General features: G+C 42.7%; 4 protein-coding genes across 4 annotated transcripts; 1 reads left to right on the top strand and 3 right to left on the bottom strand.

Moving 5' to 3' along the window:
* Positions 1 to 6,917: 6,917 nt before the first annotated feature.
* LOC307073467 (uncharacterized protein) lies at positions 6,918 to 9,585 on the bottom strand (the record flags this gene model as incomplete). The annotated part of the gene is made up of 3 exons (XM_079733320.1): positions 9,495 to 9,585; positions 7,718 to 8,204; positions 6,918 to 7,293 (listed from the first exon to the last, which is right to left on the bottom strand). The coding sequence occupies exons 1-3, from the start codon at positions 9,541 to 9,543 to the stop codon at positions 6,918 to 6,920; spliced, it is 912 nt and encodes a 303-aa protein (XP_079589446.1). The 5' UTR covers positions 9,544 to 9,585.
* Positions 9,586 to 10,259: 674 nt separating this feature from the next.
* Positions 10,260 to 13,719, bottom strand: kctd14 (potassium channel tetramerization domain containing 14). Its single transcript, XM_079734016.1, has 4 exons — positions 13,627 to 13,719; positions 12,283 to 12,507; positions 11,881 to 12,015; positions 10,260 to 10,920 (listed from the first exon to the last, which is right to left on the bottom strand). Exons 1-4 carry the CDS (start codon positions 13,678 to 13,680, stop codon positions 10,609 to 10,611), a joined length of 726 nt encoding a protein of 241 aa, XP_079590142.1. The 5' UTR covers positions 13,681 to 13,719; the 3' UTR covers positions 10,260 to 10,608.
* Positions 13,720 to 14,046: 327 nt separating this feature from the next.
* rps3 (ribosomal protein S3) lies at positions 14,047 to 18,968 on the bottom strand. Its single transcript, XM_079732708.1, has 7 exons — positions 18,918 to 18,968; positions 18,408 to 18,538; positions 17,397 to 17,490; positions 16,791 to 16,885; positions 15,993 to 16,180; positions 14,758 to 14,964; positions 14,047 to 14,124 (listed from the first exon to the last, which is right to left on the bottom strand). Exons 1-6 carry the CDS (start codon positions 18,945 to 18,947, stop codon positions 14,762 to 14,764), a joined length of 741 nt encoding a protein of 246 aa, XP_079588834.1. The 5' UTR covers positions 18,948 to 18,968; the 3' UTR covers positions 14,047 to 14,124; positions 14,758 to 14,761.
* Positions 18,969 to 19,391: 423 nt separating this feature from the next.
* On the top strand, positions 19,392 to 23,515 carry ech1 (enoyl CoA hydratase 1, peroxisomal). Its single transcript, XM_079733372.1, has 11 exons — positions 19,392 to 19,426; positions 19,516 to 19,625; positions 20,329 to 20,482; positions 21,171 to 21,259; positions 21,797 to 21,921; positions 22,092 to 22,140; positions 22,291 to 22,355; positions 22,435 to 22,505; positions 22,700 to 22,771; positions 23,001 to 23,151; positions 23,393 to 23,515. The coding sequence occupies exons 2-11, from the start codon at positions 19,589 to 19,591 to the stop codon at positions 23,495 to 23,497; spliced, it is 918 nt and encodes a 305-aa protein (XP_079589498.1). The 5' UTR covers positions 19,392 to 19,426; positions 19,516 to 19,588; the 3' UTR covers positions 23,498 to 23,515.
* The last annotated feature ends 55 nt before the right edge of the window (positions 23,516 to 23,570 follow it).

The raw sequence follows: 23,570 nt of genomic DNA, 5'->3' as shown, positions 1-23,570 counted from the left end.
GTTAATAATTTTGTCTTTTAGAAATCGTTCAAGTTTTTATTTATTTATCCACGTTAGGCCTTTAGTCAATTAAAAAGGTCAGTTTAAGTATTGTGAAAATGTGTGCATCATTAATTTGACTGAATTACTGAACGTGTTTCACATAATCCCTTCCTCAGATGGCTTTCGTTGTAATACATTCCACTCTATAAATGTTTAGAGTTTCATATAAACGATTTCGATTGAGACCAACTTAAAATAAAATAGAAATCAAACATAAGAACTCATTGCAGCAATACAAAAGCAGTTCTGGTTAATGAAGTACAGATTTCAGCCTTTATCGGACATAATGGATTTTACCTTTTTTTCATCACAAATCCAGGTCCAGTTGTAAAAGGATGAAACCTAACGACTATAAACCAATGTCCTATTAAACATTTAAATTCAATGGCTATGGATATATGTGAAATACCGATATATACATCGTATTATTTATTTAATTTGTTTAAAATAACCATTATGAAGCAAAGGAGGATGAGGAAAAAAGTCGACCAGGCAAAATATGAATAAAGAAACTTAGAGACTATGGTCTCGAAATATATTGTTACGTAGGTAGTAGTTCTAGTTTTTAATCCTATCATATCGACTTTTTATTATTTATGTATTGTTTTAATTGTATAAATCTTTGATATGGTACAGCCATCATTTAAAAAACAAACCCTCTTGAAATCGATAGATAAAATCATGTTAATTAAACATTAACATATTTTATCGAAACGATTAATCCTTGATTAACATGTGTACAAAAGAATGCAACATCCTTGAGGTCTGTACAGTCCCCTTGCATTAACCAACAACCCAGTAACCGTATCTTGTCCATAGATGTTGCACCTGAAACGTTCATGCACATAAAAAATGTGAAACGGTTATTAAGTCAACAGTAAACAGTAAAACTGCAGAAAGCTTCTATTCAATCTGAAACCATTAAACCCTTAAACATGACCTACACCATGGTATTCAGTTCACTCCGGTGTAGCCTACACGTAACACGACGCACCTATCCATTACATATCCCATTGAACCTTTTATAAACAATGACAATGACCACCGGTGCCAGCTTACATTTACACCACGCAGATTGTAGTTTTGTCGCAGTTTGTCCTTCTTATCTGAGAAGAGCCTCTCTATATCTTTTTCTGTAGTGCTCCTCCAACAAATGAAAGTTGCCCATGTCCCAGCGTCTGCACGCAACAGTCCTGCCCTGACACCAGACTTAAGGCTGCGCTGCAGCGCCCACTACATGCAACGGCGATCCCGGTGCTGGAGCGGACAACTGTGAAGTTCAGCCCCATCGTTCGCTCAACTTTTAACTTAGGTTTTGTTATACCCTACGAGGTGAACGCGCTATTTTCGCGACAAGAGCGGAACTGGAAGGTACTGACAGCATAAACACCAAATATCTAACCGACGGCTATGCAAGGTAGAAGTGTGTGGAGAACTAGTGTGACTGTAAGGACTCCTGGATGCGGACGCAGCGATAAGTATAGACGACAGGCTGTAGGTATAAGATGGCAGACTGAAAAGGCAAATAAAGGAATGTTGCACCTACTTGTAGCAAGTTTCCGTGCCCTTCCTTTGGACCTCATGGTGCCCGTCTTTCGGCGTGGGGGTTTGTTTGATTATTTTTCTTGGATGTTTTTCCTCCTTTTTCTTTTTTCCTCTGTCCTTTTCTCTTGTGTTTCTCAATCCAGACTCGCTATCTATCGTGCATTGTCAGTTTGGACACCTTCGCACATGCGCACACCGCTAGCCCGCCAGCGCCGCCAGAAAAAGTTTGGGACGATTGATCACTTGATATGAGTGATCTGGTCAGATGGCACTCCGCGTAGATCCCTCCGTTTCAGGGTTTCAGGGATCACTGAGTCATAACGTGCAGGAGGCTGTAGTCAGCGCCCCGGATCTACGGAGAGCTGAGGACCTTCATTAGAACGATCTTCAATGTACAAAGAGCACCTTTGTGTTGAAATTGTGTCACATTAATCAATGTCCACTTAAATTACCAATGTTGAATGTATTCATTAATAACAATTAATTGGTTTGTATAGGCTAGAGCTATTTAATTGTGTTTTTTTCGACCGTGGTATAACGACCACTGGAAAATGAATGAAAAACTTCCCTGCTCCCAAATGGGCATTCAGCTTGGTTTGAATGCTCAGTTTCTCCCCCCATATGACAATTATTTAGCCTATATGTAAAAATCGAATATGCTCATGGGGAAAGCCGGATGCCGGAAATTACTTTGACCAGCAGGAAACATTTCCATTGTATTCTATATTTCTCTACATGTTTGGTATTGTGTTAAACCATTTAAAAAGTTAAATGTTATACTTTTTCAGGTAGGCTATTTATTCAGACTTTAATTTTTCATACTGAGATAGTCCTGTGCATAGTCAATGGAATATTAAGCATGCAACCAGTGAGTGATCAAATTGGTCCATTTAGGTCGAAGATGCAAAACATAACGTTTTTCAATAAAACATTTGATTTGAAGAATTATTCATCAAGAATCTCATATCGAGTTACGCAAAATGATTTAGATTAAGCTAAACGGGACAATTTTATGGCGTCATCTCACAAATAAACTTTTGCGGTGGGAACATGCATCGTGGATTTACAGTTATTGGGAGAAGTTCAGTTTTTGGTAAATTAGCAGGCGCATTAATCCAAAGCGATTAAGACGATATCACTAAGTAGCAGTGTAGGGGTTCGGTCAATTTAAATACTTTTTATTACAATAGACTTAATAAATGACAGTGGGCAAGATCAATGGAACAACTTTAAAACGGAAAACAGTTTGAGGACTGTGTGTGTGTGTGTGTGTGTGTGTGTGTGTGTGTGTGTGTGTGTGTGTGTGTGTGTGTGTGTGTGTGTGTGTGTGTGTGAGAGAGAGAGAGAGAGAGAGAGAGAGGGGGGGGGGTAAAGAAGAAAGTGAGTAAAGAGAGGGAGACACACAGAGGGAGAGAGATTGCATGTGCGTGCGTGTTCCTGTAGCGCGTCCATGTAGGAGCCAAGTGGGTGGTATATAGTTTGGTATTGTGAAGCCTCTTTAAGGATATTTATATTGTGAACAGAGGATTTGAGGATTTCATTGAGTGAAACGGCGGTTCGTAATTTAACTAAGAGAGACTTGTACGGATTCTTTGGTGCGGTTGTACCTCACTCTACCTCTCCACTCTAATGACATAAATGGTGCTATTAAGTTGGCTGTAGGCCTGCGCCTGCGCCTGCACAGCGCTTACAGGCGGCCGCGCCGCGCGCAACCTCCTGGAACCCGCGCACACGTCTCTAGGCGGCAGCGAGGTAGCGTGCTCAATTAGCCTATAAATGGAAACAGTTTTCATTCAGTGTAATATATAACGAACTGTAGCCAATACTTTCGCCTCCACCTCACTCACGGTGCGCCTATTTGCTTCTCACTGCATATTTTAATTCGATGCGCTCATCTCAGTTTGGAGAGTCTGGGGCAGAGTCCGAGGGAGTGGGGATTTCCCATCGCACTGTGCGGTTGTAATTATTATAAATTAATTGGGTTCAAGACCCCTCTATTGCAAGTATAGCTAAATTATTGTCTCGTTTCTCCTTCAAGTCACTTTTAAATCACATTAAATAATACTAATATAGTAATGGATATCCCATGTTAACATATGGGCTAATTGAGGATTTTACAAGGTCACAAAACAGCCTAATTCAAGTCATAAGGATAGTCTATGTTTCAATACAATAATAACAATAATAATAATAATAATAATAATAATAATAATAATAATAACAATAATTAATTTAATAAAAATACAAATTATTATTATTATTATTATTAATAATAATAATAATAATAATGATAATAAATAATAACAATAAAATCGACGTTTATCAAAGTGACAAGGAGCCTGGGGCCATAGAAAATGACTATCGCCCGTATGCGATTGCATAGTAATCAATCAATTTATCAACAAGAATATTTATCATCCGCTGAACCTGAAACAAAGTGAGGATGGAAGACAACAATTCTGAGTTAGCCTGCCTATTAAATAAACTAACATCGATTTTTGGTAATTAAGACGACTTATTCCAGGTTTTTTCCAACCATTGTAATTGTATTCAGCAGTAATATCACAATAATTATAATAATAAATGAAATACTACTAATAATAAGTATTATTATTATTATATTAAAAAATATATGGTTGAAAACAGGCCTATGGGATTTATTCTTGATAGGCCTAGATTTACCACTTTCTTCTGGTTAAATTGAGGAATATATCCCAATGGACTGAAATAGGCTTTTTTTGCGGTCGAAAAAAGCCTATTGACCAAATAAAACGTTGGTAAAGATTATCGTTTCTTTTCGAATCCGTTTAAATACCCTTCCAAATTTAAGAAAATGTACAATCATATAGGCCTATCCTATCTAATCTTAGTGGCAAAGTTATGCCGTGAACAAATCTATGTGAACAAATCATAATTAGTTAATTTGCGTAGAAAGGGAGCAGTTCCGTTATGCATTTTTGATGAGATTTCTGATTAAACTTCTGGTCTCAGAGACCAGCAGAAATAAAAAAAGAAGTCAAATAAAAAAGACAAGGAGATAGGTAACTTTGCTGTATTCATATTTAACAAATAATCAAATAGAGGCACTTGGGTGAGAGAGGTAATCAGCATGATACATAATAAGGCTAGGATTTCACATCCTGCAGGCAGTTTTTATGTTCTAAAATCCGTGAGTTGATGGATCAGGCCTAATAGCCAAGAAAATAATATATTCATTCGATCCCGTGATTTTCCATTAGACAATTCCCGTCTCATTAATCTGGCCCATAATAAAGCAGGAACCTGCGGTATTGAACTAATTAAAACATCGCCCTATTATGAGATTTGTAATATAAGGTTGCCACCTAGTGAACCTTTTAAGTACTGCTACTATTTCAAATCAGAATCATATGGCTACAATTTCAAGATCCATTGACTTGAACCATTAGCCTATAAAGCCTACATATTATAGGCCTACATAATGCATTAAGCACATGCTTCATAGATGCTCCAAAGCCACTTAATGGGGGTTCCTTTTTTTTCTACGACCAGTTATGCCCTCTGTTTATTAACAGCTTCACCTGTAAATATTTATTAATTCATTCAAAATGTTAATTATTTTATATGATGCGGGGGCTGGGGGATACTGATGGGTCATAAGAGAGAACACTGACATTAATCATTGTCCAATGCTCACTCACCAAACTCCAATTGAATGAGGAAATGATCTGCATGTATCTTTGCATGTAGAACATATTAGCATTGGCATATGAAGTATGTTGGTTTTGGTGTTGGCTTCGACATAATAAATTGAAACGAGTACAAATGATTTGCTGAAAGTCGGGCCCACCCACACCGAGAGTATAACTGTTTCTAATGATTCTTCCGGGATTCAGGATCAAGCCGGTGACATAACAATTAGCGTGAGACACATTCTGGAAAAACAGTTAGATTTAATGAGGCGTTTTGACGGAGTCATCCACAAGGTTTCATCTATCTCCATCCTATATCCTCAAAGAGATGCATCCTGCACGAGCGGCACAAACACACACAAACCGACGCACACACACACTCACACACAGACCCACACACACACACACACACTTGACTAAATACACAGTATCCTCCCCCATTGAGTCCGATTGATGTTCCTCATTGCTCCAGACCATTTAACCCAGAGATATGTGACAAGTCAATCAATAGCACACTACCATTATTTATCTTTGGTTTCCAGTAACCGCCTAGTGTCTTCGTCAGGTTTCCCGCTCGCTGGGCAATTAAGAAACAGACAATGAATGGGATGGCTTCACGTGAACGCCCCACAGGTTGTAAGAATACAACACCGTTTCAACAGGTGGTCAATTCGATAGATGAAGACAAATCTAATGTACTAGGCCTACCTCGGCAACTGGTTCTCTACTGCTATGTCTGCAACAACATCAAAAATCTGGTAATAATGTATTTATAATCGCTTAACTTCCCCATCGTTTTTGGACCCTGAAATACCCAAGCTGACTTACTGTCTATTACGAAGCTGTGATGGCAGGGGTATTTTATAATGTGAATAAAAACGTCATTATACCTGCCTTGCTAAAATGTTTGCATTACATTTCTTTATTTTTACCACCACTCACATACAGCATCTAATATATAAGAAGCACTACCATGTGAAGATGTTCTGGTAGGCCTACTCCTCCAGCAAGACGCGAGGAGGGATTCCTCTTCCATCTCAAGGTTTCTTCCATCTTTGGGGAGTTTTTCCTTGCCCTGAAAATGACTGTGTTGGGAGGTTGTGCAACAACATTTTACTCAATAAATAAACTTGATTGAAGATAATCTGTGGTCAATTTTTTTTATTATTATTTGAATAAGAATTACAACATGCTTAATAAACCCCCACTTGGTTGCTGGAAGACAAATGGACAATAGAGTGATATAGTGATAGAGTGATAGAGTATGAGATAGATAGATAGATAGATGGATGGATGGATGGATGGATGGATGGATGGATGGATGGATGGATGGATGGATGGATGGATGGATGGATGGATGGATGGATGGATGGATGGATGGATGGATGGATGGATGGATGGATGGATGGATGGATGGATGGATGGATGGATGGATGGATGGATGGATGGATGGATGGATGGATGGATGGATGGATAGATAGATAGATAGATAGATAGATAGATAGATAGATAGATAGATAGATAGATAGATAGATAGATAGATAGATAGATAGATAGATAGATAGATAGAGATAAATAGCCTACATTAGATGGATGAATAAAGTTCACGGTAAATCCTGATGGTGTCAGAAGGTTCTTGTAGAAAGAGGCTGAGAGAAACTACACACCAGCGCAGACCCGCGGTGAGTACCGCCCGCGGTACCGCTTACAACCAAGGTGAACCGCGGCGCCCACCACGGCTAGCTGAGCCATGCAGAACAGCACCATGCGGCCTGCAGGGACCAGGTGGTCCCATATCCACACGCAGTGCTCCGGACCCTGCATCCCGCCGCCCACTTCCTTCCTGGTGCTGTCCGGCACGGGGTTGTGAAGGAAGAAGATGGCCTTCGCGTCCAGAAAGCTCCCTACCACTTCGCTTTCTGTAAGGCTGGTCACCTGACAGCGCCAGCTCATGTTAAGCCCCGCCCCCTCATCCTCCTCAGGCAGGGTCACAAACAGGGTGACGTTACAGGGGGAGGAGGCCAGGGTAACAAACCTGTGGCAAACAGAGGTATAGTGGAAATATATGGCAGAAGGTATTTGCAGACGTCACAAAGTTACGTGCTTTTATTTCAACCTGCACTATGTTACTTTTCTACTGCAGCTATCAACTTCGATAGAAAGTATCTGAACAAGAAAGATCCTCAAATAACCCATACACGGGTCAATCCATCCAGGGCATATTCCTCTACAAATCGTTTTATTCTGGTCCACTTTGTTCAAAGCAGGCGACCTGATATCCTTACCAGCCAATCAGAGATTATACATGCAGTAGGGTTTGTTGACCTAAAGTGGGAGGCCTCTTTCTGCATCGCAAATCAATCTACCAGTGGTGTTGGTGTCGGGTTCTCCTTTAACAGGGGTGTTTGCGTGGCTTCCTTGAGAGGCGCAGACCTTCAGCGGGGAGAGAGGGGTCTTACCTGGGGTGGTCTGGCAGGGTGGAGCCGTGGTGTCCCAGCCCCCAGCTCAAGTGGAAGGAGCGGTTGTTGTGAGAGAAACAGTTCCAGGGGTCGTGGTAGGTGTGAAGCAAGCAGTTCAGGGCCAGCCTCCCCCCAGGCTTCAGCTGGCTCAGTGGGCTGGTGGAGGACACGGTAAGCAGGGAGAGGTATACGTTCACAACAGCCTTGGGTTCACGGCCGTTAGGATAGCAAAAGTACATCCCCGCGTCTCCGGGATGAAGGCGGCTGAGGCGGAGCGAGCAGTTGGAGCCAAGCGAGGTGCGATTGGACCGCTCCGTGTCCTGCTGCACCTCCCCGTCTTCCACCTGCAGATGATGCTGCTGGCAGTTGCTCTCACAGAAATGCCAGGAGCATTGGGGGAGAGGGTTGCTGTGGCCGCAGTGTAGGGTGACGTTGCCATCAACGTTGCCGTACACTCGGGTCTCGGGTTGGCTCACGCCCATCACACCTGCACAGGTAGATACACGGAAACGGAAAAAGAAAATTGCGTAAAAACTCAGAAGTCTTGTACGATTGGACTGACCGTCCGTACGGATCCGGTGTTATACCGAATTCTGCGACCCACCAAAGAGTGTGAACCCAGGGGGCGCTGTGGTAAGTTTTTTGCAACATGCACGAGTTTGAGGCGTAGTGTGCATTATAACAAAAACATGAATAAAACTTAAGATCTCCCCCCACCCCCTCACCTGTTATTAAATGTGTTTAATACATTGATTTGATTTGATTAGCATTTTACAGACCCATAAAATGGATAGGGCGTTTAGTAGGCCTACGGTCAATCACCGTTGATTATTTCCCCATAAAGAGTATACAGTCAGTGTTTAATTAAGCTGTTTTAGCTTTGAGCATTTCCTATTATAGGCTAGGCCTGCTCTGTAAAATGCTGTTTAGAATTAATCTTTGTATCAAGAAAAGAAAGACCCACCAGTGGGGGGAGATCTTATTTTATTTATGTTTTGGTTATAAGGCACACCGTTTTTTCGCCTGTCTACGCTTCAATCTCGGGCATGTTGCAGAAAATGTGCAAGAGCGCCCCCTGGGGTCACCCTTTTGGTTGGTCGCAGAATTTGGTGTAACACCGGCGTTTTCGGTGCCTACAAACGGCTTGATGCGCATGCTCCGCTTCAACGTCTTCTTTTTTTGATGGCGAACCAGCGCTTCATATATGCCACTTTTATATATGCAAAATGTATTTATTTATATTTATTTATATTAGTACATATTCAAAAAGCCCTTGAATATCTACTACAGCGTTCATGTTCCATTCATGTATTTATTTAGCTTTGAGGCATGAAAGGACAGAACATGCCATGTTTTGAAAATACGTAGATATATTTTTACACTTTAAAAAATACCTAAATATTATTTTATACTGTAAATAATGTAGACTCCATATTTCGTCCTTTCCCACAGAATCTCCCCCCTCTACTGGCATGGTTAATTTCTCGCATGGGCAAAATTCTGCAGGTAAAATGCAGCAGATTTACCACCCAAAAAATAAGTACAGTAGCCTATTTGTATATCTTGCACAAATGTACAAAAAATACGGTTAGTTAAAATGCTGTTATTAAGGCATGAAAGAGTCCCTGTGTGGATTAGGGACCTAGAGGAAATTTTATAAAAACCTAATAAAAAATATATATTATTAAAAGTTTCACGTGCAGAAAACTACCTTAGTTGAGGGAATAAACTATGAATACATATCCTAATGACCCCACAGAATTGAAAATTGTAGTACCTGTTAGAATGTGATGAAGCAGGAGTATTGCTAAGAGATATGCATGCATCCTTTGTTCTCTCTTCTGTCTGTTTGTCAGTCTGGTCGATGGTTGTTGCTCATAGCGATAGAGTCCTTTGTGCCCTGGTCCGGATGGTTAAGTGTGTGGTCGGGGACCTCTCATTTCCTGTCAAGAGATTTGCAACATTCTTCGACTACGGGTTTCAAACCTTTCATCCACGACCAATAATCGATAGCACTTCGGCCACATTGAGATGCCATTTGAAATAAAATGAACAGTTGCGCCTTTTAAAGATTATGTGTAAGAAGCTGAAATTAACTCATGGCCTGTGTGGGAGCAAATGCATTTTTGTCAGTATCAAAATATTATTTGTCCTTTTAGTTTTCGAGGTGGTTGTAGGCATGTTGTGGGGAAGCCTTTGTTTCGTCTTCTGTTATTTTACAAAATGCTGACTGCACTGCTTGAGGTGAAAGGGTTAAATGTTTGACAATGCATAGATTCAACTAAAGATGTTTGTCAGCGAAAGAGGCCCCTGGAAGGGGCAATGTTACAGAGGAAACCTTTTGCGGTGGAAATATGATTTTGATGTCTGATTCTCTATCTATCCCGCTGAGGTTGGACCACAATAAGACCAAACTTCTAAACAGAAAGACCTTCACAACTCACCCAAAATGGGTATTCCCCTCTCGTAACCTCAACACAATTACTCATCAGAAATAGGTGTACTTTAGTGGCTTGAAAGTTGTTTCAAGGCATTCCTGCGATTCAATAAAAAACAAACCCTTTTATTGGTTATATTGAATTAAATGGTAAACTCATGTTTAACATAAGGATGATGATCATGACAATAAAGGTGGTGATAATGGTGATTAAGTTTTGTTCATTGGGATGGTACTGGTTTGTTCACACCAGTGATGATGATGCTGATGGTCATGTTTGGTTCACACAGTGCTGAAGGCGTTGATGGTAGTGGTGGTGATGATGAGGATGATGAGGATGATGATGGTGGTGTTTTGTTCACACAGTACTGATGGCGAGTGATGATGGTGGTGGTGAGGATGATGTTTTGTTCAGACCAGGGCTGATTCCCGGTCTAGAGCAGTCCTCTCCGTCCTACCACCAGGTGAAGGTGACCTTGAAGAAGCAGTCGTAGCTGCGGGACAGGAAGCCCCGGACAGCGGGCTGCGGCTGGATGGCCACGCGGTATCCGCGGCCCCCCACGTCCATTCTGATACAGTCCAGCAGGTCGGCCACGGACGGGGACGCCTTCCACGGCCCGAATGTCACCACCGACTCCTTCCCCACCTCCAGGCTGCCCATGGCGTTGTCATGGAGACCCAGGTCCTCCTCTGTCCGCAGAACACAGATGAGGATGCTGGAGCTGCGGCTGGCCACCGCCTCGGCCCGCGCGATGCGGATCAGAACCTAGAGATCATCGAGAGAGCGTCAGTCCGGGTTTGGAACCCATCGCAACACAATGTCAGACTGGGTTTGGACCCCATTGAAACACAATGTCAGACTGGGTTTGGAACCCATCGCAACACAACGTCACGAGTTCTGTTCAGAGTTTACCTCGACTCTGCATAGAAAGCAATGCACAGCCACCATTGAATGTTGTACGTCCTGACACTTGTACATTGCACTTGTTCAAGGTACTTAATTGTGTAGCATCTACAGTAGCTGCGATCTTTGCTTTACACGGGGAATGGGTTAGCCTAGCGATTGTAATACTTGCACTTGGTTCTATGAACATCTTTACTGTACCGACAGCGATATATTGTTTCACTTCTTATGACAAATGCACTTATTGTAACAAATGCACTTATTGTAAGTCGCTTTGGATAAAAGCGTTGGCTAAATGCCCTAAATGTAAATGTAAATGTAAACGTCAGACTGGGTTTGGAACCCATCGCAACACAACGTCAGTCTGGGTTTATACCCCATCTAAACAGAATGTCAGCCTGGGTTTAGACCCCATCGAAACACAACGTCAGACTGGGTTTGGACCCCATTGAAACACAATGGCAGTCTGGGTTTAGACCCCATCTAACCACAATGTCAGCCTGGGTTTAGACCTCATCGAAACACAATGTCAGCCTGGGTTTAGACACCATTAAAAAACGTCAGTCAGGGTTACGCAGTCATTAAAAAAGTCAGCCTTGGATTATCGTTTATGATGTATAACTGCATTTTATGCTTTAAAGCCAGTATTTTAACAAGTAGCCTACTACTATATTATTGTGTATAAGAACATGATTGCATATAAGCAGTATTTTATCATATGTCACGTGTATAATTGTTAATGACCATGTATAAACAGTATGCTATTGAGTATAACTGTACATTATTGTGTATACAAAATACATTATTGGGTATAACTCCCACCTCGATGTTCTCAAGGTAGTGGGGGACTCTGGAAAGGAACTGCTGTCGCCCCACTGTCTCCCCGAAGTTCTGCGGTGTCTCCGCCATCAACTTCACCAGAGGCTTGATGTCATAGTGGAGGGCTTCTCTGAGAACCTGCACACACGTACCAAAACCACCGCAACACACAAACCTTTATTGAAAAATGCGCTAGTGTTGTGCCGTAACGCATTCCTTGACCATATGTAGGATAGATGCTAAAACACCTTAAAATCCAACAGAAAATGTGTGTTTTAAGGACACAATGCATTCTTATTGTCCTAGTATGAGGGCTTCACTACATAGTTCTACCAAGTCCCTGCATGTGGGTGCTGGTGCTCCTTCCTGTGAAACTCCCCTCTCCCCTGCACTAAAGCTACAAACCTCCTTTATGTTCTCGGTGGGTACACGGTCCATCCGCAGGTAGTCGAGCACGGCTCCGAAGTGCGTGCCGTCCCGGTCGATGAAATAGCGCCCCGCGGCGTCCGTACGGAGCTTGGGCGGCTTGCCGCTGAACAGCTCCGCCAGCCGAGAGTCGGGGTGCCTCATCAGGGTGCTCAGGAAGGTAGAAAACAGGTGCCCACCAACGTTTAGTTGCACCACGGTGGACTAGGAGCAGAGGAAGTTATTAAAAACAAATGTACAGATTTACAGACTAATGGATTATTATGCCTATCATTTGGAAACGTTGAATCAACTCGACTTATTCTATTTTCAAATATATTTAGGGATGTGCAAAAGGACTACATCAAAACAGATCAAAAGCTTTCAATTATTTATCCTATGTGTGTGTGTGTGTGTGTGTGTGTGTGTGTGTGTGTGTGTGTGTGTGTTGAAGCTTGTCTTTCCCTAATGTGCTGCTATCCCAAATTGAATAAAAATAAAGACAAATAAAAAAATGGTGAAGCGCACACAAATGTTTCTAAAATAAATAACAGGTCATTTCAAACGGCACTAAAACCTTTGCTTTAAGGGACACCTTTACAACATGGGATTATGTGGTGCTATATATTTTAAACCCATTAGTAAAGAAAGAAAACTAGATCTATCTGGTAAACAATGGACAGATGTTACATGAGGCCAACAAGCACTCCAGGAAGGGCGTCCGGGACCCACTGGTTTGTTTAAATAGATAAGCCTGTATCGCTGATCACAAGTTGGCCATCAGCAAGCCAGCAATGTCGACATAAGCTCTTAAAGCATTGTATTGCTTTATAGGAGTACTTTTCACATTGCAATGAGTTGGTTTAGGAGGTTGAGGACTAGCCTACCACATGTGCACGCTGCGAAGTGAATGCGTCCGGTCATAGCACGAATATATGACTAAGATTTAGGTATTTCAATCATCCACGTACTCATTTTGATTTCAGGGTGGAAAACTTGATAGGCCTACCAAATTCTGCTTCGACCATTTCCTTATCGCTGAATGTGTGAAGCAGAACAGCTGAGACCAGCTCAAAAATGTAGTGAACAGACTTTGCGGTACACGCATTTAAATAAATCCCCACGTTTGTGCAAAATACGGACTGATTTCCCATGCAGTACACTACAGTAGGCTATCGTTACAGATCCCGTCTGCGAGGGGACGATATTGGATAAAACCGCGGTCCCACGCAATAGGAACCCGTCAGGATTTACAAAAGTTCGCTCTTCTAAAACACGTTGCGATTCATCACCAACATCGAAAGCGCCCACATCATTAACGAACTTCTACCATCAAGTAGTTACCGTCATGGCACGAGCTGCCGGTTTCCCATGCGATTTTAAGTCGGGCAAACTCATTTTCCTCTCTCCGCACCTGCCCGCCCAGCAACAATATGGTTGATGTCAGATCCCATGTAGCCAACAGTACAGGTGAGTTCCGGAGGCGTGTCTAATTAGTTAGTGACGCTTCACCGTCACTGAAGGTGCCTCAGGTCGTTAAACCTAAACTTCGGATGTGTTATACCATTATTGGGATGCTAACCATATTAAGGTCACAAGAGAGGCAGCACTTTTGTTACTTTACAAGGGCTATCAATTTTAGAGCGGTTTATCTGCTCAAGGAGAATTCAAATTTCCTATTGTTGCAACACTTCTACAAAAGGCCAATGACAATTCTACAAAAGGCCAATGAAGACGTGCAGTTCATACAGACAAAATGCAGGATTGTTGTATTTCCAGATTTTATTGTTTTTTTGTACACAAAAATCTCAGGGTCTTGATTCCATCGGGAGAAGGGGGAACCTGCCAGAGAGAACAAGAGAATAGATTAGTGATCCACTGCATCAAGAACCATGCAAAAACAGGTTGTCCCTTCAAGCCTTACAAAAATATCCAGATTTGAATATCAACCCTTCTCAGACAAATGCCTCATATGTCTTCAAACTAGAAAGACTGCCCACTCTGAGGAACCGGACCAGAACCACAAAACGTGGCCCTGGCTCGGTCAGTCCCAGAGCAGAGAGCCCAATTCCGACTCGTCATCGTATCGTCACTGAAGGGTAACAAGTGTAACTAAACACCAGGTTCAGACTTCAAGCATACTGCTTTGTCAACGGTCATGAGCCAAACGACACAACAGCAACAACTCACACAAGAACAACTGTTTAATGTCATTACTATGCGACATGACTTGGACCACTAGTAGTCAGGTTTTCCTGACACCAACACCAACTCTTTATCCAAAACGACCTTTTTGAGATTACCAAAGCATGATCTTATTCAACTAGATCCTTTGGCACAATTGATGTTATCGAAAGCATCTTGCAGTGAATACAGATGATTCTCACTTGGCAAGAGGCATCCTCCATCCTTCTATGTGGTGGAGGAGACTGAGCAATTCTCTACTTGGTGGTGGTGGTAGAGACCAAGGCTTACCCTTTTATGCGGTGGGTGGAGGGGGTCCTCCCTGGGGCATGACGGGGGCTTCTGGCTTGGCTCCCTTCTGCTCCGAGGTGGGGGTGGTGGGCAGGGGCTCGTCCTTGGGCTCGACGATGCTCACGTGGTCAGGGAGGGGCTTCTTGGGGCCGATCTTACCGCTGGGGTCCCAGGGCAGCATGATCTTGACCTTGATGCCCAGCACACCTGAACACATACAGGTCGATGTTATTCAGCTAGTTTATCAACAATGGTAAGACATGCCAGCTGGTCACCAGGGAAACTACGCAATCCAGTTAAGCACATGACACTGATAACCAATCACTGGTACCTCAATGTAATAGTAATGCGAAAAATAAATAAAAAGATTGCAGCAACCACTTAAGGCGTTTGCCCCGTTAGCACAAGGCTAGTTGACATGTTCTTTAAACTCCTTTTGTTTTCGTTTCCCCCATGGTGACCCCATTTAGCACAAAAAGCACTTCAGAAATAATGTTAAAATCACTGTCCTTCCGCATTACAAGAAAGGTGTTAACCTTGTCAACACCCTGATTACTAGCGTTAGCCGATTCCAACTGCAGTTAACCTGCCTCACAGCAATACATGGCAAACTTCTGAAAGCCAATTACAGCCACTCATTGAGTTCACACATTTAACTAACTATTAGCCTCTATAATCCTTCTCAGACAAATGCCTCATATGTCTTCAATCGAGTAAGACCGCCTGCTCTGAGGAACCGGACCAGAACCACAAAACGTGGCCCTGGGCCGGTCAGTCCCAGAGCTCGACAGCCCCGTTCCGACTCGTCATCGTATCATCACTGAAGGGTAATCAATAAGAGCCATTGCACGTTAGACTATAGCTCAATAGACTATGGCTCAATAGTACCAAGTAGGGATTTTTGACAACACAGGGATTAAAGTCACACCTAAGCTAAGAGGTCAGTGTCCTACACCGCTTCACTTTACCCAGCATTGGTAGAGCAAATACGCTCGAAAATCCATGCATTATGGCAAGTAAGAACATTTATTTGTTTCTTAAAATATGTCTGCCTGATTGAATTATTTGGATTGTTGTCTGTGAATTTTTGTTTCCACAAAAATGATGAATGTAACCATTAATATAACGCATGATCTATACATTAACACCAGGCGAGGTAAAGGAAGTGTTTGAGTGTAGGGAAGAGAGTATATTGACAGAGGTAGTGGGTGCATTATTGAGTCTGAGTGTCTCACCCTGTCTGAGCAGGACGTGGCGGACGGCGGTGTCAACGTAGTAGTTGACAGGGTCTCCGCTGTGGATCATCAGACCGTCCACGAACTTCATGGACTTGGCCCTCTGACCCCTCAGCTTACCGGACACCACCACCTCACAGCCCTTAGCGCCGCTCTCCATGATGAAACGCAGCACACCGTAGCACGCCCTGGAGGGGAGGAGACCAGTGTTAGTAATGTCTCGCTTCTGGTCCATCAAGCATGTGCAGGATGGAGGTTATTTTGATTAAAAGCAAGATGTTTAAATAAACATTATACCCATCTACATGAGTTTTTTAAGTTATTTCCAAGTTTATACATCCGTTTCACTCTGAACGCACCTCATCATTAAACTATTATTTTTAGCGGTTTCCAACAGCGGGACACACATTTAGCTCTCTTTTCTACAACCCTTCTCAGACAAATGCCTCATATGTCATCAAACTAGAAAGACCGCCCACTCTGAGGAACCGGACCAGAACCACAAAACGTGGCCCTGGGCCCGTCAGTCCCAGAGCCGGACAGCCCAATTCTGACTCGTCATCGTATCATCGCTGAAGGGTAATCAATAAGTGCCATCGAGTTACAGATGATGGCTACAAGGTATGAACTGGTGATCTTTGGTAAGACATTGTCAACTCACTATCCCACAGTCAGAGTCAGCCAACTATACAGCTCTCCCGTGCCTAGTATGGTAACTTAGCCACGGCTCTTGCAGAAATTAGTAGAGATTGATCATAGTTTGTTTACCAAGAAAGAAAGGATTAGACGTTTCCATACCTACGCACGGCCAGACCTCCCAGCAGCTTGTAGCGCAGAGACTCTGCCTGGGCGATGGCGCACAAACCACGGGTCGCCACCTTCTCAGCATACAGCTGGAGGAGCAGAGGAAATGATGATTAATACAAGTTGTGAACAACTCCTGGTCAAGACGACAAGAAACCCACCTAGTTAAAAATATTCATCAGAGATGAAGAGGCTACATTAAACCCCAATTTATTAGGGATACCATGCAGGCATTTAGAGAAACCCTCCTCAGACAAATGCCTCATATGTCTTCAATCGACAAAGACCGCCTGCTCTGAGGAACCGGACCAGAACCACAAAACGTGGCCCTGGGCCGGTCAATCCCAGAGCTGGACGGCCCCGTTCCGACTCGTCATCGTATCATCACTGAAGGGAGACCAGGCTGTTCAAACTTACAGGACAACTTAATAGATAGACCCACCCTATTGAGCCAGGAAATGTCACTACTAAAATAATGGCATGTAGGTTAAATTACATATTCCATTGTGCCTAGAATACTAGACCGAATCGACAATAGCCACATCATTCACAGCCTAGTTCAACGTCATGCCATATGCAACACACAGTGTTGTGTCTTACCTCCACACTGCCCTCTGGGAAGCCAAACCTCTTCTGGACCACAGCGGTCAGTTCTCTGATGCGACGGCCCTTCTCCCCTAGAACATTCTGGGTCCTGTGAACAAGAGTGAAGGGGTTTACTAAAACATGCGAGTCACTTTGGATAAAAAAGTGTGCTGTTCACTAGTCCCGGTTCCAGGGCATGCATGCATTGTCGTGTTCAAAACCGTTTCAGTCTTTAAGGTAGCCAGATACATTTCTCAAGTCTAGGATGATGTGGTTGCTGTTTCAGCAGGGCTCAAGACTTGCATTTCCATTTAGTGGCACATCCTGTCACAAACCCTCCATCTGTGTAGGTTCAATATAAGAGACTCCCTCACTTTAAATGAATTGTAAAAGGTTTGACACCCTGTAGCAGCCCTATTTACTATACACCTGCAGCATTTACATGAAAGCATCCTTGAAGATATCGGGATGACCCTAATGGTGGACTAACCACTGTACCTACCACTACCATCTCCTTTATGACAAACATTCCCTTAAACAAGTGTTTCCTCGACAACCCTTCTCAGACAAATGCCTCATATGTCTTCAATCGAATAGACCGCCCGCTCTGGGGAACCGGACCAGAACCACAAAACGTGACCCTGGGCCGGTCAGTCCCAGAGTTGGACGGCCCCGTTCCGACTCGTCATCGTATCATCACTGAAGGGAGACCAGGTTGTCCTGACTAACACGATATGGAATGTAGTTTCATTAGATTCTACTTCCTTCATGTATAAATAAAACCTTTCAACAGAAGTGATTCATTACCCCTACCTGCACTTTTAAACACCTTGTACATTCAGTGTCCACCCACTAAGAGATGCAAATCACCATCTCTGTATTCACATCCCATTGCCTACTGAAAGACCAAGCAACTCTTCACTCTCCAGTGAGCACTCAGTACAGACTTCTAGCTCTTTTCACTGCCTAACCACCAACAACAGTTAATGTCGACCGTCAGTGTACCGTGTAGGGTGCAAGGCTCACCTTGTGGCCAGGATGATGATCTCTGTGCGGGTTGGGGTGACGCGAACCTCCACACCGGAGTAGCCATCCTCGGCGAGCTCGCGGGTCAGGAACTCGTTCAGCTCGGCCTTGAAGATCCCGTCGGAGACGAACTACAAACAAACGTGGAAACCGGCGTTTAACATAGTTTACAGACATTTGTAAACCTCACTGACAATACCGGGAGTGCACTGCAAAGGTTTGCCTATTTGCACTTAAAGCATATTTCCATGTCTACTCGCTGTTGATAATGAGTGAAATTGTGGCTATAAATTAGAAATGTGGCAAACCTAACGTGTTAGCTGAGGCGCTAGCGGCAGCAAGAGCCCTGATTGCGAGGTGAGGATCTGTGCTAATCCTAACAGATGCGGGGATAAATCTTCCAAAATCATATCCAAACTGGCACACGACACCTCTGTGTACATTTAACTGGTACTATTTTATAGAGATGGGTGTTTTAAATGGATATATTTAGTATAAACAGTTGCTAACCTTCCTCTTCTTGGAGATTTGCACCGCCATCTTTCAATAGGCCATAGACAGGAAAGGACTTGAAGAGGAGGCGGAAATGGATTTATACCAAAAGGTTGGACTTCCGTTTAGCGCGAGTTCGAGCTGATTGTTGGCATTCGTAGATTATTATTTTTGTATAATTTCTTATTTTATTATATTAGTAACAACCCTGCGGGATATGTTGACAATCGAACAGTTTATAAAAAAATACTTTCTCATTTAAATTGTACATAAAGTAGGCTATATAGTATATTATGTGGTGACTACCTTATTGTAGCCTTGGAATTAGACGAATCGTTGAACTCATGTTTTATTTGCTCCGGCAGATGTCCGGCAGGTTGGCCTGGCGAGGTCATTCTAACATTATCCAGGAAAATCAGATTATAAATATTAGTCTGAGAATATCATTAGACCTGCAGTTCATTTGTTTAACCAGTTAGCGGCGACAGTCTTGTTACTCTGAGGTAGAAGAAGAACTTGAAATCTAGGTGAGTCCATCCATGGTTGTTCTCTAAAAACATCCCATTCCTACAATTCTATAGTATTATATGTTTATATATATTAACACGTTTATCAGGGCCTCCACCCGGAACGTGGTATATCCTCACTGGTCCAGGACTTCATCTCAGAGGAAGAGTTGATACAGGGCAATGTTGTCATCCTTTGTAAGGACAGCATTCAGAAAAAGTAAGTAATATATAATATATCAAACGTTACAATATCTATTGGAGAACAAGATGATATATAATATTTATATATACGCGTAATAAAAGTGTCATTCGATGATTGTGCGTTTGGAGAGCTGCGTTATCCAACATGTAGGTGAAAGGTCAATATGAAGTTACTTTCGATGACTTGGTGCATTTTGACAGTCTTAAACTATATACTATGATTGTATTTGAAGATATTAGATGTTTTTCAGAACAACTTACAGTGAATGCAGATACAGTTCATTAGGTAGCAAATAGGGGTCAAACAGTAAAGAGAGTACATGTGTACATTTATTTATAAATGTTAATTAATTACTTAATTGGAAAATAATAGACATAATGCTACATATTTAGCCTTTCAAAGTCAAGGAAAAAAATGGCTGTTGTGTCCTTTGCCAAACAAAGACGATGCCTATATATCGCTTCTTAAATGAGAAATCCAAATAGCAGAATACAGATTGGTCTGGCAGAGGAACAAATCACTCAAAACTACAGCAAACCAAAGCTATAATGGAGATCATTCTGATACAGATACAATTATTTAAACCACTGGGCCAAGGAAATGGACCTTGTCCCACTCAAACACACCCACAACCTCCAGGTCAATATAGACATGCTTCGTCATTACACACAGACACACACACAGACCAGGTGTTAAACAGTAATTCTCTTGCTCCCAGGAGCGTGTCTGCTTGGGCAGAACGCAGTGAGAGCCATGTCTTCCGGCGGCGGTCCCTTCACCTCCCTGGTGGTCAGCCGCCCAACCGAGGCCATCACACATGTCGAGCTCAACCGCCCAGAGAAACGCAACGCCATGAACCGGGCTTTCTGGAGGTAGGGGGCTCAGGAGTCATAATGAACCGTCCTTTAGTAGCATTTAGCTACTATTCTAGATTATTTTAGATGCATGTCGCAGGTAGGAGTTAGGGGGAATTCTGCCCGAGGATGTCTAAAGGGAGGCTTTGGACAATATATAACCGATTACCTATTATCTGGGATTTAAATACCTTGACCTCTACACTATCTTGCCTTTTATATGGAAATCTTAGTTTTAGATCCTGGTGTTTTTTTGATACTATTGGTCTGTGTTTATGTCTCTCACCCTGTGATCGGTCCACTGTTTTAACTCTGCGATTGTTAGATAAAATGAACTTGATTAATCTCGGATGGATAATGAAGTGTGTCAAAGCATTAAGTACAGAACAGTTAAAATAATTAAAGACATGCAAATATTGCATCAGAGTAAAAACTAAATACTTAAACATTTGAAATGGTTGAGGTAGACATTAACAGTTGACATTATTAGGTTTAGTTCTGTTTATGTTTTTAGGAACAGAGCACATAAATCAACATTTCTGTAAATGTAAATTGACTAACTAATCTTCATCAGAAGGTCCCTGGGCAGATTATCTAAAAAGCACTTTTAAAACAGGCAATGCAGACAACTATTTAGCACATGCAGGAAACGATAGATAAATAAATGCAGTATGCTACTTTTTTTTGTTGTTGTTTTTTTTCTAAGTGAGATGGTGGATTGCTTCAACCAGATCGCGGAGGACTCGGAGTGCAGAGTAGTTGTGGTGTCGGGGGCAGGCAAGATCTTCACCGCAGGTAAACAACAAGACCAATGAGGCTTCTGCATATATACCTAGGCAAAGGTGGTAGACAATTGTTGCCTTATGGAAACGGTCCCTAGCATTTTGTTGACTGACCATTACAGGTCATAATATTTACCTTAGTTTTGTTTATTTCAACTGCTTGATGAATGTCTATATATTTAGTAGTTGGTTAAGCATATTCTTAATTAAGGTGCTGTAGGTGTATATAACAGCTACTACTTGCATGTCATTTATTAAAAATGTCAGCCATCCGCCACTTATTTACTGAGGTAGTTGTTATTGGTTCAGGGAATGTATCTTGTCCGTCACAGCAACACCTGCAACATGCAACACCTAAATGCTGGAGAAACATAGCGAGGGAGGGGAAGTTTTTAGGTTGTTGAGTTAAAATATCGTGTTATTTTCTCCTCTCTCTAATCTCTCCCTTTAATATATAGCTTTTCACTGTCCTGTAATTCGTTTGCTGTGAAAGAGTAATTTCCCATCTGGGAGGAATAAAAACGTTATAATAAAATGTTCCTCTCTCCAGGTATCGACCTGATGGACATGGCCAGCGATGTGTTGCAGCCAGAGGGCGACGACACGGCGAGGCACTCATGGAACATGAGAAAGATCATCACCAAGTACCAAGAAACCTTCTCAGTCATCGAGAGGGTAAACACAAGAACGCTTTCACTGTGTTGTTGTATGTGTTTGTCTTGTCTTTATCAATACTAAATACGTAACTTTTACGCCCCACCTTTTTTTAACCTGAGGAGAAACATTATCCAGACGTTTGATTAAGTAATCAAACATAGTAATGGTGGTTGTGTTCCTTCCTTAAGTGTCCAAAGCCGGTGTTGGTGGCCGTGCACGGAGCCTGTGTGGGAGGAGGTAATCAATTACACTTCTACTCATGCCAAACTGAAAAAGTTTCTCCTGTAAAAGTCAAAAGTGTAGCATTTTAACTCAATTTTATCTTAAGATAATCTGGACATATCGATAGCCAATTAAAACTAAAGGCTATTATTACTCCTTTTTCAGGAGTGGACCTCATCACGGCCTGCGACATACGCCTGTGTACCCAGGACGCTTGGTTTCAGATTAAAGTGAGATCCATACCCTCCCCTACCTCAAACAGAGAATACTATGAGTGAATCCTATAAAAGAGCATATTTTTTCCACAAGGAAGTAGACATCGGTCTGGCAGCAGATGTAGGAACCCTACAGAGACTTCCTAAAGTCATCGGCAGCCGAAGGTAAAAACCAACAGCTCCCCCTCCCAACACCTCTGCTCTTCTAGCCTCTCTATGTTAAGGTGTACAGACATGTCCCATTAGTAATTATGGGGTACATCAGTGCACGCCTTTTCGCTTGTTTGATTCTCAGCCTCACGTGTACGTTGCTTGGGATAAAACTGGTAAAGGATTGAATGCAATTTATCTTTCTCTAGTCTGGTCAATGAGCTGGCACTGACGGCAAGGAAGCTCTACGCTGATGAAGCCAAGAGCTGTGGACTCGTCAGGTTAGTGTTTGTGTTGGTGTTACCCTTCATATTGGCCTTCATGTGTCACATCAATCGATTTTAAATCCCAGCTTGTAATGTCTTTTGACCTAAAATAATGTAATCTTTAGCTGACACTAAACATAACAGATGGTAGGACTCAATTTTAAACAGTGATCCATGAATGATTATTAGAACAGGATCACGAGTTTGGATGACAGCCTGGTGTTTGCCATTCCCACCCCTCTAGTCGGGTGTTTACGGATAAGGAGGTGATGATGGCGGCGGCGATGGAGATGGCCGGGGAGATCGCGTGCCGCAGCCCTGTGGCGACCCAGGGAACCAAGATCAACCTCATCTACTCCAGGGACCACAGCGTGGCCGAGGGGCTAGACTACATGGTGAGGGGCCGAAAGACAGCACTGTTCATATCTAAAGACTTCCAGGAAGAAACCACAGCTAATATTGATATCTAGGAGACTGTACATAGACACTGAATACAGAGACAGGTTGTGGAGGAGCTGGTAGGGTTGAGAGCATAAATAGAACCACTATAAAGCACAGAACATAAATATTATGCTCCATCACATGACCAGGGTGAGGGTGGTTGTGGTTCCAGTAATGACACTTTCTCCCCCCCAGGCAACGTGGAACATGAGCATGCTCCAGACACAGGACGTGATGAAATCTGCCCAGGCGGCCATGGAGAAGAAGAGTCTGAAGACTGTTCCCTTCTCAAAACTCTGAACCACAACCACCGTGAACTCATGGGGGGGGGGGGGGGGGGGGGACGCAACCTGGCATGATCTTGGGAGAACAA

The sequence above is a fragment of the Pollachius pollachius genome (assembly GCF_949987615.1).
Source record: "Pollachius pollachius genome assembly, chromosome: 3".
Lineage (NCBI taxonomy): Eukaryota > Metazoa > Chordata > Actinopteri > Gadiformes > Gadidae > Pollachius > Pollachius pollachius.
Note: the sequence above shows the minus strand (reverse complement) of the source record. Positions and strands in the feature narration are given on the sequence as shown.

Bases quoted from the DNA above. Each gene is read 5' to 3' on its own strand.
- kctd14 (XM_079734016.1), bottom strand. From the start codon at position 13,680: ATGAGTTTGCCCGACTTAAAATCGCATGGGAAACCGGCAGCTCGTGCC. The intron at 12,508-13,626 runs GTAACTACTTGA...CTCTGCTCCTAG, and splicing joins CGGCAGCTCGTGCCATGACG to TCCACCGTGGTGCAACTAAA. The intron at 12,016-12,282 runs GTTTGTAGCTTT...ACGTGTGTGCAG, and splicing joins CCACCGAGAACATAAAGGAG to GTTCTCAGAGAAGCCCTCCA.
- rps3 (XM_079732708.1), bottom strand. From the start codon at position 18,947: ATGGCGGTGCAAATCTCCAAGAAGAGGAAG. The intron at 16,181-16,790 runs GTATGGAAACGT...CCTCCCCTCCAG, and splicing joins GGAGGTCTGGCCGTGCGTAG to GGCGTGCTACGGTGTGCTGC. The intron at 14,965-15,992 runs GTGAGACACTCA...GTATGTGTTCAG, and splicing joins CCACGTCCTGCTCAGACAGG to GTGTGCTGGGCATCAAGGTC.
- ech1 (XM_079733372.1), top strand. From the start codon at position 19,589: ATGTTGTCATCCTTTGTAAGGACAGCATTCAGAAAAA. The intron at 21,922-22,091 runs GTAAACACAAGA...TCCTTCCTTAAG, and splicing joins CCTTCTCAGTCATCGAGAGG to TGTCCAAAGCCGGTGTTGGT. The intron at 22,506-22,699 runs GTAAAAACCAAC...ATCTTTCTCTAG, and splicing joins AAAGTCATCGGCAGCCGAAG to TCTGGTCAATGAGCTGGCAC.